This window comes from Rhipicephalus sanguineus, chromosome 9 (genome assembly GCF_013339695.2).
Source record: "Rhipicephalus sanguineus isolate Rsan-2018 chromosome 9, BIME_Rsan_1.4, whole genome shotgun sequence".
Classification (NCBI taxonomy): domain Eukaryota; kingdom Metazoa; phylum Arthropoda; class Arachnida; order Ixodida; family Ixodidae; genus Rhipicephalus; species Rhipicephalus sanguineus.
In genome coordinates this window covers 13,826,046-13,842,462 of record NC_051184.2, presented here as the reverse complement: position 1 = coordinate 13,842,462, position 16,417 = coordinate 13,826,046, and the positions used below count along the sequence as shown (strand labels likewise).

At 41.8% G+C, this 16,417-nt stretch overlaps 1 protein-coding gene across 1 annotated transcript in view; it reads left to right on the top strand.

Moving 5' to 3' along the window:
* Positions 1-16,155, top strand: part of LOC119404628 (glycogen debranching enzyme) — an 87,185-nt gene extending 71,030 nt beyond the window's left edge. The window contains exons 19-22 of the mRNA XM_037671199.2: positions 1,131-1,348; positions 5,986-6,083; positions 7,067-7,154; positions 8,993-16,155. Coding sequence (XP_037527127.1) covers positions 1,131-1,348; positions 5,986-6,083; positions 7,067-7,154; positions 8,993-9,271 — 683 coding nt within the window. The 3' untranslated portion in view covers positions 9,272-16,155. The remainder of the gene's footprint in view (positions 1-1,130; positions 1,349-5,985; positions 6,084-7,066; positions 7,155-8,992) is intronic.
* The last annotated feature ends 262 nt before the right edge of the window (positions 16,156-16,417 follow it).

Sequence of the window (16,417 nt, the reverse complement as noted above, 5' to 3'; positions counted from 1 at the left end):
ACCTCACTCTTGCATGGCCTATGTACAGCTGGGTTCCTTGCCAGTGGCATTTCCTGGTGTACTACAGTTGCTTTCATCATCAGTAAAGTGGGCGTTTGAAACATGTAGCATTTTTGTATATGATGTACGTGCTGTGCCATGCCAGCAGACATCACCTTTGTGTTACTTTGCTCTCAACGCTTGTCAGCATTACATAAGCACAGTTCAGTAGAACATAGTTGTTCATTTCCTGCAACCCTTCACCTGTTTATCTTCAGTAACAAATGCTTTTTGCAATTTTTAGTTGTCACCTTCCCTCATTTTCTCACAAAGACATTGGCAATGTTGTAACTACACCACAATACTATTGTCATCAGTGCCACAATGCTAGTGCACACCTTGTCAGCTGAAGACCTGCAGCATGCACAGTGGTCTCCTGTTTAGTTGTTTCCATAGTTCCTTGCTAGAGGGAACCCTGTTGAGTGAGTGTTCATTGTACCCCATCACCTGTCATGTTGTACTGCTGTCTGCACCTGCTGGTGTGCATCGTGTTGTATTGTGAATCTGTGCAGTGATCTTTCGTTGTTCCAACACTGCACTCTGCTATTTCATCGAGCACAAATCTGATTCTTATTAAGGCAAAAGCCTTATATGTCTTGGGAGTCGGAAAGTATGGAGTAGTTGGCATCAACACGAATGGGTCAAAAAAAGAAAGAAAAAAAAAACCTAAGTGATAAGAGCTTGACTCGAGGAATGTGAGGTGGACGTTCAGTTCATCTTTGAGAAAGCATGAAGCCTAGGCGATGAAGAAGCAGCATCATGAGGTCTTTAAGGAAAACAGCTGAATTTAAAAATGGATTCATCCGTGAACTTGCTGGATGCATTTTAACGGGTTTCAAGACTTGTCACGTTTGTTCTGACATGCCATCTAAGCATGCAAAACTAGTGGGGATGTCAACAAAGGAATTTTAAAACAATAGCATTGAATACAGTAGATGCGTAATAGCTTTTGCTGTAAGTCGTCTTAGCATTGGTCAAGGGACCCTAAAGATTTCTGTAACCATGATTTGTGAAAGGTTTGTGTCTGTAAAACAGCAAAGGGGCTTTCAGGCAGCATGATTTCCTTTCATGTTTTCCTTTTTTGTTTGCAGGTGTGAAAACAGTAATGACTTTTGACCAGTGGGGGTCGCTGATCAAGAAAAATTTTGAACCGTGTTTTTGGGTGCCTCCTGCACACCAGCCTGTGCACCATGATGACTTGCATCCCGAATTGATTCATCGCCGTCTGATCTACAAGGACTCGTACGGTGCCATTTGGCCGTGGGCCGACTACCAGCTGCGGCCAAATTTTCCAATTGCCATGGTGGTGGTACGTCCCTCATTTCGCCATTCTTGGTCTTTTAAAACGGAATGTCGGGAAGGACTGCGTAAGCAGTCTTAAACTCACAGTCTAATTTACAAAGATTTACTTAGGCCAAGTGCAGAAAAGGTAAAAAAGAATGGAGGAGAAGTTTCTTTAGATATATCAAATGGGGATTGTGTCCCCAGTTTGCATGCTGCACGAGCAGAGACAAAAATTATTGCAGTTTGTTTATTTTGAAGGTAGAAGAGTAGGAGGTTATTCGGAAGCCGCCGCTGCACTGTGTTATGACAGAATGTCTCATTTTGTGCTTGATTTTTATGAACATGCCGGGTGTATTGGTAATTTATGAATGATTTAAGCCGTTCCAGCAGGACAGTGTGTTGTCAAATTTGCTTCCTTGAATCACAGTGTAGTGCTATTAATGAAGGAGAGAAGGTGACTTTTAAGGGCTCGTTTTTTCTTTGTTAGACACAATATTAATGAGAACTAACAGACAATAATGCCAAGGAAAGTATAGGGGTGTTATTTGTAGTAATTAGAATATAGATGTGAAGAAAGTAAAGTGGATGAAAAGACAACTTGCCACCGGCAGGGACCGAACCTGCGACCTTCGAATAACGCATCCGATGCTCTACCAATTAAGCTACCGCGGCGGCCATCCCCCCGTCCACTTTATAGGGTATATAGTATGTACATTTAAACCCTAGGAGTGTTAGTCAGTGCTGATCGCAGCCATGACGGCGAGTGTGGAACATTCTTTTTCTGCCTGTTGGTGTCACGTAGCACGTGATCTTTTTACGAGCTGGCAGCTGACCAATGATCCCTCGCATACTACCTGAAGTCATCAAGTCTGCCAGAACGAGACCCTCGATATTAATGCAGGAGAGAAGGTGACCTTTAAGGGCTCGTTTTTTGTTTCTTAGACACAGTATTAATGAGAACTAACAGACAATAATGCCAAGGAAAGTATAGGGTGTGTTATTTGTAGTAATTAGAATATAAATGTGAAGAAAGTAGAGTGGATGAAAAGATAACTTGCCCCTGGCAGGGACCGAGTAGTGCTATGCAATACTGTAAAATTTAGAACTGCTTCATAAGCTTTTCGTTGGGTGGGTTTTGGATGATAATCTGATTTCACATGTGTTGTTTTTTTTTCCTTTCAAGTTACATTAATGGTGAGATGCTTCACGTCCTACTTGAATTTGTGAGATGACTTTACTATAGCCCAGGCTGGTGGTTAAAGGGGCCCTCCAACGCCTTTCAAAGTAGTCATAGAATGACCTCACCATAGTAGCTTAATGCCTGTGATCTCTTGACATAAAAAATGTTTCAAATCCATCAAGTCTAAGCGAGGTTACAGGGATTTGGCGCGGGCTCTGAGTACTTTTTTTCTTCTTTCATCATGATGAGCACACTACACTCCATCTGCGGAGGCTACAGGGCCCTTTAGCCAATAGGAAGGGTGAAAAGTTCCTCAGGATCTATTCATCCGCATCGCGTCGCCTGCTCACCGTCCCCCTGGTGTCTGCGCACAGGTGTTATGTGAGTAAAGTGAGCAGACGGCAGTGCCAAAAAAAAAAAAAGAACATGGCTGCACCCATGGACGCTGGTGCCTTCCGCCTTGAATTTATCATGTCGTCGTCGTGCGCTGTGTGGCCTGTAAGTTCCAAACTGACCCTGGTATATGCTTTAGATTTGTCCTGATGCTTCAACAGCAATGTATTCAGGGCTTAAAGTCAGGGGGGGCCCGGCCCCCTCTCGGCAGTCAGACGGTGGCACTGCGGCATCCATTTGACAAGTGCTAGAGTTGAATTTTTTGGCAGTATTGCTTTGTGCGGGGAAATTATACTCTGCAATTTTCCGAATGATTTAATCGCGAATATTTGGTTGACGGGGCGTCAGCAAAGCAGAAGAAAACAGGTGTCGTTGTACTACTGAATGCAATTCACCGAGACACTAAACACCACGGGCAGCGCCTCCTCAAATCACGGGTCACCACCCTGTTCGACAAAGCTTCTTGGCACAGCATACAGTTTCACGAGGCACCTGAGTGCGAAGTGTGCTCGTGAATCGGTAACGGTTCACCTTGGTCTGTTTAGTTTGCCACTCAATTTTCATTCTTCTGGTTGTGCATCGCAAGTCTGTAATTGCAAAGACGCGTGTATTTTGCCTACTTTATTAGGCAAGTGGTAGTGAAAATAAAATATAGCATTGTCGTGTCTGAGGTTCTGAATCCAGTGAGTCAACTAATCTTACTTATTTTGAGCTCACATATCTTTAAACTTTTACATCCCGAGTTATTTTTGAAAAATCGTTCCCAAAATAATTTCATTTAATGCTTGATTGGATTGACACGTTGAATGAGTGCCCGAAATACATTCGGAATAATATATGTATTTGTATAGCATTCATAAGCATTTGTCCAGTTTTAGAGACAGTTGGCTTCACTACACTGTGATCATCGCAAACACCTCTCTTAACGCTTAATCTATAGCATATATATATACAGTGGAATCTCGCTGATACAATTCTGCATAATACGTTTTTCAGCCTAATAATTTTTTGTTTTTATTCCGGGCCAACATCCCTTGGAAATAATGCATTTTCATGCGTTCAGTACGATAGCATTTTTGCCCAAAATTAGATAATACGACCGCGAAAGTGGATCTTGACCGATATATCTAGAAATCCTGCGTTTATTCTTCGGTATGCCAGCTCGCACCGTGTTCCAACAACCCACGATCTGCGCGTTGCAGAGCCGCTGAGGCCACCACAGCATCGGTTTTGCGGCGAAAAGATTGTTAATATATATATATATATATATATATATATATATATATACACACATGTATTGCCGCTTTATGAGGGCCCCCCCTCCAATGAAGGGAGACCTGAAGCCCTGAACGTATTTGTGACTATGCTGCACTGTTTTCATGAACCATTATCGAATTCCGTGTGTGTTAGGCATAACAGGCGTGGCTGAACAAACAGCTGATCTCGCCAGTAACGAGAAAATGTACCTGATGCATTGTCCTCATCATGAGATGGCACAAAGCGATGGCTCATTTCGCCATTTATTTGTTGCTGTCAGCGCTGTGGGCGTGTAGCAAGTGCAAGTTTGGATCGAAGTGGGCGGTCGCGTCTGCATGGGCTCTGCCATATTGATTTGAAACCACAGTTACCAGCGATTACTGATACAACAATTAAAGCATTACGGCGTAAATGCGATGAAGAACAAACATATCACGTATTGCTGTGAAGTAACATGTGCTAAACAGGTGCAAATGTCTCAACTCTGCGAAATGTCAGGTAATTGTATCTAGAACTATGTTTTGCTGTGCAAGCTGACGCCCCATAGCTTTGGTAGTGCTGAGTGATAGTGGTGAGATGAAGTACAGAAGCTACACAGGGAGGGATGACAAGGGGGCAGGAAGCTATGTCAGCGCATGTCATGGGCTTGAGCATTGAAGATGAGCTCCGTGCCTGCATGTGGCAGCTCCCTGTGGCGGCTGTGGTACTTACACAGCACAAGAACAACTACTGTCGTGCTAAAGTCTGGTTATGCTCTGTGAGAACATAGTGCACACCGGCTTTGTCCTGTGTCAGCTTAGCATGCCTGATGAACGGTGGCCAAAAATAGTCGTCATATAGTGCACTTTTAAGTGGGTTAAAATCACTAAACATCAAGCCAAGGCACCTGCCAAGTGCCTAGCTCTGTCTGCCAAGGCACCTAGCTCGTAAGGCACGTAGGAAAGAGGAAGCGTGCACTGGCAAACGTACTGGTGGTATTGGAAACGATGATGTACAGTACTCAAGGATTTAAACGCGAAAATGTAGAGCTCAGTAATTCACGCACTTTCGTTTCCAGTGTGTACAGTTCGTGTCATGCGAGTGTAATTTTGACTTACATGAGTGCCAACATTACCTTTAGCGGCCAGATGCGCATGAAGTGATATGTTTATCACGAGCAATTGCTCATAACAGTTGTTAGACTAAAAAAATGATGTTGCGTTTCAATCTGTGAGTGCTGTACATCGGTAAGTGCTCATGTAAAGTTCAAGACAAGTGACCAACTGGGGCACATATGGTGTTTGAGTTAACACGGGTGCACTACAGCCAGCACCATTGCACATTGGAGTATGCATGCTGCAAATTAGAACACGTTGGAACATTAACCGTCACTTGCGACCAAACGTACACAACAATGAGATACATTATCACTGTACTTGAAGATAGGGAGGAAAAAATTTTGATTAATTGAATTTTGAACTCAATACGGATGCAAACAATAGAAGTATTATTGAGGGATGTTTTTGCCATCCCAAACTCAACCAACGGCCACGTTTGTCTCCACAACTACGTCGTCAGTCTCTTCGACTGTATGGTTTGCTGCTAAGAGGAGAGGGAGGGATTTTCCGCTGTCTTCAATATGAAATTGTAAATTGCCTCTTGCGTGAGGTACCATAATATTTAGGCTCACATGTTCACAGGAGCCCTAACAACCAATCGGCAGCGTTTTCTGACTGCATTCAAAAGGTGTTGCAGGGGGGTCCTCTTAATTTCTATACTTATTTCTTTGATGATCTTTCTCTTTGTCTGCATTACGCCTGTATGAGTACATCTTGTTTCCTTAATCATTCCAGGCACCCGAGCTTTTCACTGCTGAAAAGGCCTGGGACGCTCTGAATGTTGTGAAGGAGACCCTTGTTGGCCCTTTTGGAATGAAGACTCTTGATCCCAGGTGATCATTAAAGCTGAACAGCAACAATGCAAATATTTTTTGGTGTAGAGTGTGGCGTAAAGCACACACTGGTGACAAGAGGCTGGAAATGTGTACTGTACCCGAAATGTCACCTAAGAGCTCAACACGACCTCCCACTGCCCTGTGTGGCTATTGTCAGTACTCTACTATTGCTGCCAGATAATCCATGAGGTGCACATACCTAGATACACAGGCAGCGAAATAGTTAGTGTGCTCTAAAAGTAAGAATAACAATACCATGTTCACTGGCACCATTTCAGCAATATAATACTACAGTCACTGATGAACGTCGTCATTCCCGCTGTATCTGTATGTTTATTATTATTATTATTATTTTAGTGTTTCTCTTACTGTACGCTCCATTGCATGATGCAGCATTGCATACGTGCTAATATTGATTGTTTTTGATAACCTTTTGTACATTGTGTGACACATCCACTCAGTCTTTTCTTTTTTTTCTTAATGTATTAACTTGTCCTTGCACTTTGCATGGTGTACCCACTGTACACCTTGTTTTTGTTCCTTGTATTTTTTTACTGACACATTCTTCCAGCACTTCCTTTGGCGAATATAATTTGCTCAAATGGTCAAATTTCAATTTAACGAAGTTTCGATATATTGGAGTAGATTGCCAATTTTACTGACTTTCTTAAATTGAGGTTTAACTGTATATGTGATACAATGTTAGGCTGTGTCTGACACCAAGATGTCACACGACCTGGTTTGCTCACTGTTAGTAAAGTATGAAATACTTGAAGCAGTCTGTTCCTGAGGTAGATGTGTGCAGTGCGTCTATATTTTTTAGCAGCACTTTTTCTCAATTTTAACCGCATGTTTGAGTTGCATGTTTCCTGATTACAGCACGTGTGTGGGCCTTCTTCTTTCGTTTTTTTCTCACAGTCTCATGAAAAATGCATTAGAGGGGTTGTACTGTATTGAGTTTCAGTTTTGTATACTTTCAGTGACATGAATTACAACGGCTATTACTACAACAGCAATGATTCTCATGACTACAAGTGTGCTCACGGCTTCAACTACCACCAGGGTCCAGTGAGTTCTGCTTCTTCTTCAGTTTGACATGCTCAATAATATCTGGGGTTTAACGTCCCAAAACCACGATATGATTATGAGAGACGCCGTAGTGGAGGGCTCCGGAAATTTCGACCACCTGGGGTTCTTTAACGTGCACCTAAATCTAGGTACACGGGCCTCAGACATTTTCGCCTCCATCGAAAATGCAGCCGCCGCGGCCGGGATTCGATCCCGCGACCTTCGGGTCAGCAGTCGAGCGCCATAACCACTAGACCACCGTGGCGGGGCAGTTTGACATGCTCAATTAATTTCTTCACGCAACAGTAGTTTCAGTCGGCCAAGGTAATACTAGACAATATGTGCACGGATTTCTTAGAAAAGGTATATACAAATGTGAAACATGCCAACGCTTTTCTGATCTCTCTTGGAACTGGCTGCTGGGGGTTTTTTTTGCGCTTTTTTCAAGCATCGAATTTCAGGAAAGTAAGTCTTTCAGGTTCTTTCCAAATAGAAACACTAACCATGACAAAATATTTAGAATTTGATGGTCTGGCTGGAAAGCGGGAGCCATGTGTTGAGGCCTGATCAACAAGCCCTTATGCTACCGAGCACTTTCTGCAAAAATGGCCTGAATATACCAATTCACCGTTCAAGTGAATGTATATGCAGAGAAACAGCCACAACCTTTACTGCAGAGCTTCAAGATAATAAGGTCGGATGAAAAGGTGCTTTCTTTGCACTAATATATATAGTTACTTATGACGACATCTTTGATGAATGCTCGTATAATTTTGCTTGGAATGCTCTAGGCCTCTGTGTGGTACTCCCCAAAGCAGGGAAGTGCCCAGTGCTGCACCCAAGTCTTAGTGCCAGGTCCTGGTTTCCTCATTCGGTTAACTGCTCATATACCCTCCACACAGAGGACAAATTAAATGTACAAGCATGCACACAAGATTATATTGTACTTTGTGTGAAAAGAACAGTGCAGTAAATAGAATGAACCACCTGGAGGCCGAGTTTCCCTTCAAGTGTTCCTCTTGTCATCACCGAAGGAATCTTCCTTGCGGTTAAAGCAAATCCTTGTTGGCTTTTAACTTATGCAGTAGACTCTCGGTAAATAGAAATCTCTTAAACAGAATTGCTGCTTAAGTGGAACAACTGCCTCTGACACGTTCATCTCTCAGTAAACAGAACTCCTTAAAACAGAACATATTTTTACTCGTCCCTTCAGGTTACATTTAATGAGAGGCTACTGTACACAGTGGAATGCGCGTCTTTTGCACTGTTTATTTACTAATGAACCAACTCACCCAAGCTTCTGTTCTAGTGATGACAAAAGCGCAAAATCTGACGCTCACATGAAATGTGTGCATGACAGAAGCGTGCTGTGTGGAACGTGTGATGCAATGCGGCAGCAGGCTCTTTTTCTTTGTTGCTCTGGGAGTGAGGGAAGAGGCACAGTGCTCTTACTCGTGTGGCTTAAATGTAATTGCTCCATAAACGGAACAGCTGCCTGGTTGGTTTTGCATTTGACCGCTGTACCCCGGTACATCTTTATCATTAAACAAAACTCCTGTTAAATGAAACATGTTTTCTCTGTCCCCTCGGGCTCCATTTAATGAGATTCTACTGGATCGAAGTGTGTTATATTGCAGTTTAACTGTGCTTATTTTTTTATTGTGTGTATTGCTAAATTTTTGAAGCATTATAAACAAGGAAGAAAGATGAAAATTTCTGTTTCACACGGTTAAGTGTCGGTCTCTGTACACTAAGCATAAGCCAAACTGATGAAGTACAATGTGATATTGAATAGAAAGCTTTCTTGAGGCACATCAATCATCCATATGGTCTTTCAGGAGTGGCTCTGGCCAATGGGCTTCTACCTGAGAGCAAGGCTGTACTTTGCCCAAAAGGTGGCCGACAGCAAGAAAGCGGTGGCTGCCGCAGTTGAAGAGGTGAAGGCGATCCTCTCCAACAACTACCAGATCATCCAGGCATCGCCCTGGCGAGGGCTGCCTGAACTCACCAACCGTGATGGGGACGTCTGTCCCGACTCCTGCCCCATTCAGGCCTGGAGCCATGCCTGCCTCTTGGAGGTGGTCTGCGACCTACAAAAACTACAGGCATCCTTGTAGCTTCTCCTTCAGGCCTGTAGTAAAATTGGCCCTAGGTGGTGCTTCTACTGCCAGTTAGTCTATGTATTGGGCTTCTATTGTTCCGGCTGGAACCTTGTTGCTTTGCCTATCTCTTGCAGGCAGAATCAGGAGGGGATTTTTTAATATTAATAAAATAATTTTCTGCTTCGTGACAGTCCAAGACATCTCAAGGACAAGCCGGTAGTCAACCTTTAACATCGTTGTCATTTTTATTCTTAGTTAGCTTTGCTTAGTACTATGCAATATCTGCATTCAGAAAAGCAGATGTTTAACTGAATGGAATTCTGGGGTTTTATGTGCCAAAACCATGGTACGATTATGAGGCACATTATTGTGTAAGACCCCTGGTTAATTTTGACCACCTGTGGTTCGTTGACGTGCACCTAAATCTAGGTACAGTCTCAACGAAAAAAGATTGGCACAAGTGACCAGTTGCTGGAGCGGCAAGATTGCGAGAGGCGGTGCTGTTTTTCCCGAGCACGCCGATATCAAGAGTGCCAAGCACATTCCATTTTCCAAAGCAGGGCAGGGCAGCGGAAAGTACGCCAAGAAAACTTTTTCGGGGCAACCGCGATAAAGATACGGTTGCTCACAACCCAAGCAAAAAAAGAAAAGAAAAAAAATCATGTGCATAGCAACATCTGCCGACAAGCAATGCACAAGCGTTTCTTCAAGATATGTGCTTTCGGATGGGCCAACAGCAAGATGGGCTTCTTTCCGCTGGTCCACCGGCCACCCCTGCTTTGGAAAATGGAAAGTGCTTGGCAATCTCGCTATCGGCGTGCTCGTGAGCGTGTCGTGATTTTGCGGCTCCAGCCACCAGTCACTTGTGCTAATCTTTTTTCCTTGAGACTGTACATGGGTACGCTTGCATTTTACCCCCATTCAAATGTGGCCATCTTGGCTGGGAATCAAACCCACATCCTTTGGCTTAGCAGAGCAGCACTTTACCTGCTAAGCTGCCATGGTGGGTAGTCTTTAACTGAATACTTGCACGTTACGTGGAGGTTGGCACAAAAACGTAATTTCGACATGCAAGTAATTCTTGAGCAGTGGTGACACTCGAGAGCAACTCGTTTTAAATCTCGTGGAGAGCAATAAGCCACGGACACTTGTCACATTTGCATTAATTTTGATCAAGATATTTCGCTTGTTGCCTGGAAACTCGTACCACATGATGGCACAAAAGGCATGGCAGTAATCTGTGAACCTTAATCAGCCTTATTTCGATTTTGCTGCTCGTTTTCTGTCGCAACAGCAAGAACTACATGTCAAGATCATCCTTTGCTTCATTTCATCGCAACAGTTTGTTTTGATGCTGCCTATAATGCTAGCAAAAGCTGTGAAAGTGTTTTGACTTCAGCCTGCCAGATGGCTGCAAGCATGTCACACTAGACTCATAGAATGCAATTTTACTAGCGATGACAGCAGTCGAAGCAACACGATAGCCTCACAGCCAATTGTTGTTTTTTTTTGGCAAGTGAATGATCGCATTTATATGGGCAAAAATGAAAATTTGGTGCAACATTTCTTTTAGGGCCGTTTGCGTGTGGTTCCGCCACGCTACAATGCGGCAGCACGGCAGGATTTGCCCGTCGTGTTGGTTGTCACTGTTGTTTGAACATTGCATGCATGTAATTGCATCCCTAAGAAGCAGGATGAAACCAGAACTTTGACTGAGATAGATATTTACTTACAATATTGTGTGTCAGTAATGCTTGAATTTGGTCTGGAAAATGCGTACCTGATCAAAATTACCGATGCCATTTTAAGAAGGCTCGCTGTGGTCTATGCAAGGAAAGCTGGTTTCATTTTCATGATTTCGTTTACCTTGAATCTTTTTTTCCAGTTACTAAAACTTTGGGTGAATAATGTTTCTACTTATTTAATTTTTACTGCATGGCCCATAAATAAATATTGTAGGTATACTCATAGCCAAGGCAGTACCATAAGTTGGGTCCTCAAGTGTAAACATGTATGCCTGGCCCTTGCATAACTGTATGATAACTGTGATTGTGTGATCACTGCTACTGTCAGCAGCTTGGTTTTTCTCGTTACTATGTTAGTGAAGTTCTTTTTAGAACGGTCAGTGTCACAAACGAAAAACGTGAATAAAAAATAATCTGCTTTTGTGCAGCACATGTCCCCAATATTGTGAATCTTATTGAAACAAAGCTCATAACAACCAGGCTGGAAATTGGCATGTTCGAAATGTGCCATGCACTCTCGAAATAAGCAGAGGTTCGTGTGGATTCTCAAGTGACCCACTGTACTAAGCTAGCTTCTACACTTGGGAAAAGATGTTTTTCAATATTAAAAAATAGCCTCATAACATGACAATCTCACCTGTGGCTGAACAGTTCATGGTTATGCCTTTCTCACAAGTCAGGAGCAGCATCCAAGTTGTCTGCGCCATTGTTACACAAGTCAGAAAGCTCAGTGTTTGTTCCAGAAATTGTGGGGGCACTTTTAGTTTATGCACAGAAACACTACCGCTTGGCAGATTTGCTAGGTGTCGTATTGGGATACATTTAATAGCACTTGTTACTAACAGTTCTTACTTTTAATTTGTTGTCACAGTTGTTACATTTAGTTGTTAGCTTGGCCTTGCACTGCCATCTACTAGCCTCCTGATTAATCCTGATGTTAGCTACCCACGAAGGCATTGATTGTACGTTCTATCACTAGACCAAGATAATTTTCTTTTTTAAGGATATCATGCAAATCCTTCTTTCTGAGAAACCCTCGGGACTACCTGCGTGGCTGAATATTATTTTCTGGTGATGATAGTTCTGGCTTTTTAACCTTTATGACTGACACACTTATATTTATAAAGTGTCGCTATCAAATCTTTCATTTCTCATCTATCAATTTCACTACTTGAGGGAGGTAATTTTGGGACAGTTGATTATTCATGATAGTCTAGAAAAGCACATGAACAGAGTGTATCTTTTTTCTATACGTTCATCCCTTGTCTCTGCTGCTGTTCTAGGCAGTCAAGAGACAGCAGCATGAAACGTTTGTTGCACCATATGGTACTTAAAGCTGCTTACAACTTGCATAGAGGATGATTCTACTGATTTGTGTTTGGAGCCTTAAAGGGACACTTAAGTGCAACAATGAATTAATTTAGATGGATAGATTGTTGTTTGAAAACTCCACGGTCGTTAATTTTGCCATCACAGTTTTGTTAATAGAAGAGAAAATTAAGCTCAAAGGTTCAATTATAAATTTTCCAAAGTGACGTCCATGCGTGTCCATTTTGGCTACACTGGGTCCACAAAATATCTTGGAACTTGGCATGTTAAGCTTCTGAACCTCTCGGAAGGGCAATGTGCTTAGTTTTCACTGATTAAGTTCTATTTAAGTCTCAGCAGGTGCTCTCGAAGTCTATTGACGACGCCACAGCGAGTTGGTGCGGGAACTGGTTAACAGTCAAGGGCTGTGCTTTCAAAGGTGTAGTTAGTGGGTAATTTAATAACACGAGAAAAATTGTTTTTCTCTTCAGTGTCCCTTTGAAAAATCCACACGTGTTACGACAATACTAGGACTAACTTCATATTTTCCACTGTCTTCGTTATCAAATTGGAGCATATTTGGTAATTACTCAGCAATACTTTACTTTTAAATTATTGCCTTAAACACAAAATATTACGAAGTTGCAGAGCCTCTAGACAGATTACACAAATAATGTCACTGTGTTGGTGCCTACTAGTCTCGTACAACTTTTTTTTTCAAGTCTTGCACACCTCAATTGCAGCCTTAAAAAAATTAAGATCACAGGGGCTATAATCGTGGAGAGGAATTATTTGGTCAGTGGGCTGTACAGCTTTGCTACTGAAAATTTAGCATTTAAAACCCCACTTAGAAGTTCACACATAATTAAAATCGCTTATCTAAGTTCATGGTAAAGTATACTCATAGTTGCTCAAGAGAAAAGTTTTTCGAGCTGGTTTTGCCTGTTATGGAATGTATGGCTCATCGTTATTTTTCATGTATTGATAACATACTGCAGGCCTCAGTTAGAACCCAAACAGGAAGGGCATAGGTAGCACACAAAGTGAAAAGATATATATTAAAGCAAAAGCAAACAATAAACAATAAAATAAAAACAATAAAACACCCAATAAAACTCACTGATAATGCAATCCAACACGGAGATGTAATACACAGTGCGAAACAAATTAACAGTAAAAGAAGAACATGCAGAACTATGTGATAATGTTAGAGGAGCAAGTATTACATTGGTGCACTTACACAGTATGCGGAAGACATGAACAAAAGCACATTTTACAACTTAATTGTTCAGAAGCATCAATACTGGACAGATGTGCTTCAGGCACATCTGTGATAATCATGTCCACATCTTGCAGTATGCTAGTTAACTGTGATGACAACCATTGCTAAATTACATTCTTTAAACCAGCAGTTACATAAAAACAGATCGACAAAAGATCTGTATAAGAGCTGCTAAAAGAAAAACCAGCAAACTAAAATTGGCATGATCCAACAGGCTCTTGTTCAGCATATGAATAATTCAATTTATTATTTATTATCCATATATATAACATCCCAGTTTCACACAGGCAGGACCCTTTCAAGGATTGCAGCAGCGGTCTGTTTGTTAACATATGTGATAGCTTCTGTACACGTTAAGTCCACAAAAAACAAATACTCAGCTGCAGCCTCGATGTCTAGAGCCTGTGCTTCTTTGGACGGGCAGTATAGTTCATTCAAAGAGCTGGGCTTGCTGTCGGCAAACGAGAGATGCTCTTCGAGAGAGCGTGCATGCCTTGTGGCAGTTGAGATATTTCCCCCGTGCCATATTTTACTTCTTGCTTCCTTGTATTTACACTGAGGAGCTATGGAAGACATGATTGTCAAGTGCTTGTGAGAAAATATCCTAATAGTATATATACAGACTTGTATGTATGTGTTTATAGTCATCAGTTGTCTTCTCATTTCATGTGTGAACAGCACTGGGCTCACTTCTGATATCCAAGGTCTCACATTCTGAGTCTTATTAGGGGCCGGGAGAAAGGTTTGCTGTACGTATTAGCAAGAACATGAGCTGATATGTGAGAGACAACCAGGTGGTCAAGAGATTCCTGCACTACTGTTGTCTCGCAAAAAATATGTCAACAACGGTGGAGCTATAAGTGTTGCAATGAAAATGTTCTACATTTTGTCTTCATCTTGTGAAGAAATTGCCGCCTCCAGATGAAGCATTACTGAATGGTGTGCTGCTTTGCGTTTACTGTCCAATGATTGCACACTTTGTGAAATCTTTTGATTATGGCTGCTCCTTTAACTATGCGACTAGTGAAGCTGCAGTACTGACTTTATTAAGCACAAGGAATCTTGTGTGTCTCTGTGCAGCCTGAAAAAGCACACACACAAAAAAAAAAGTCTAGGTAGAATCTTGCACTATTGTAATAACTACTTATTTGAAGATCTCTAGCATGTACAGTACTCACGGATTGAAACGGGACAATTTAGGGCTAAGTAAGGCGAATACTTTCGTTTCCACCGTCTTCAGTTTGGCTCATATCGGTGCAATTTCGACTCAAAGCATAGATCAGAGCCAACATTATCTTTAGAGACCAGATTTGCCGTGACGTGACGTGGTTATCTCGAGCAATTGCGCATGCCAGTCGTTATACTAAAAAATTTGATGCCGCGTTTGAATTTGTCAGCATGGTAAGCTCTGCTGTAGGCTGTTGCACTTGATGAATTGTATGTGTGATTTTGTGTACACATGAGCCCAATATACTTATTTGGACATTCACAGCAAAATTTGTTCTGTTTCCTCGTTTAAAATAAAAAATTACTATTGTGTTTGGTACTTGTTTCTCACACGCATGCCAGCACGTTTAGGCCTCATCTTGTATTATCATTCAGGGGAAAAGGAACTGGTGTTGTGCCGTTATTTTGCTGAACAAATAATACACTACTTGTAACCTGCCTGCTTTAACGCACCTTTTTGCTCAGCTCGTACATTTCTTTTTAAGTGGTTCCTACTCGCAGAGCTCTTTTCTCCACAGTGGCCCTCTTGCATTTTGTGTCTTTCATGATGTTAAATATGACAGCACTTGTTAAAATGGTAAAGGTAAAGGCCACTGTATGTAAGCTTTGCTTCCTTCTTGTTGACATTTGTAGTTTGTGCATATGTGTGCACACTTGGCTAGTGAACATTTGAATGACTACTCGTACCATGCCTCGCTAATGTGAGAGTGTCTATTTATTGCTGACCACTACGCAAATGCCTTCATTGAAATCGAACAATAGAAAAACAAAACGTCCCACCTTGAGGCATGGTTCTAACCATGACTAAATTATCATCAAAGCTTGGAAAATGTTTGCCATGGCAAACTGAGGTATTTTTTCTTCATTACTCAAGTGAAATTATGTGTTGTCATGTTTTGATTGAATAGATACCTTTACATATTTTGAAGAGCATTACAACATTCCCAACTTGAATTGGATGCATGCGGTTGTGCCAGTTTCTTGTTTTTGCATGTTGAGTGAAGTGCAATACGGTATAACAAGTCTACTGCTGCCAATGCTAAAAGCTACGTGCTAAAAGTTTCATATTTTGTCTTAATGTGTGCTGTGCATACTCCTGTAGCACAATGAGGAGTACTGATGCAATTCATTGTTTAAGTTACGCGCTCGTATTTCAAGTATCGTTGACTAAATTCCTTGAGTAACACCTTCTTTAAGATTAGTTATTGTAAATGCAGTTTAGTCATCGATGCTTTATGCATTTGAAACCGCTTGGACAGCAATCAACAGGTTGACACCACTGTTATTTATGATGTCTGCGAATCAGTTGTGCTATGGAATAAAGAAAAGAAATTCAAGCTCACAACTGTCATTTTTATATACTACTACTGGTTGTGGCTCATAGCAGATATACATGAGCAAACATTAGAGGGCTCGTTATAATTGCAAAACTGAAGCCAGCCAGTGCACCAAGCATGTTTGTCCACTAAAAACCCTCTTCCTAGCTTAAAACACACACAGTACCAATGTATGTTTACAGGAACAGCATGATGCCGAAAGTAGTCGTGTGGGAGTAGAACATCTCTATGTTTCTCCACTGGCTTTTGCTAGCTAAGCTGC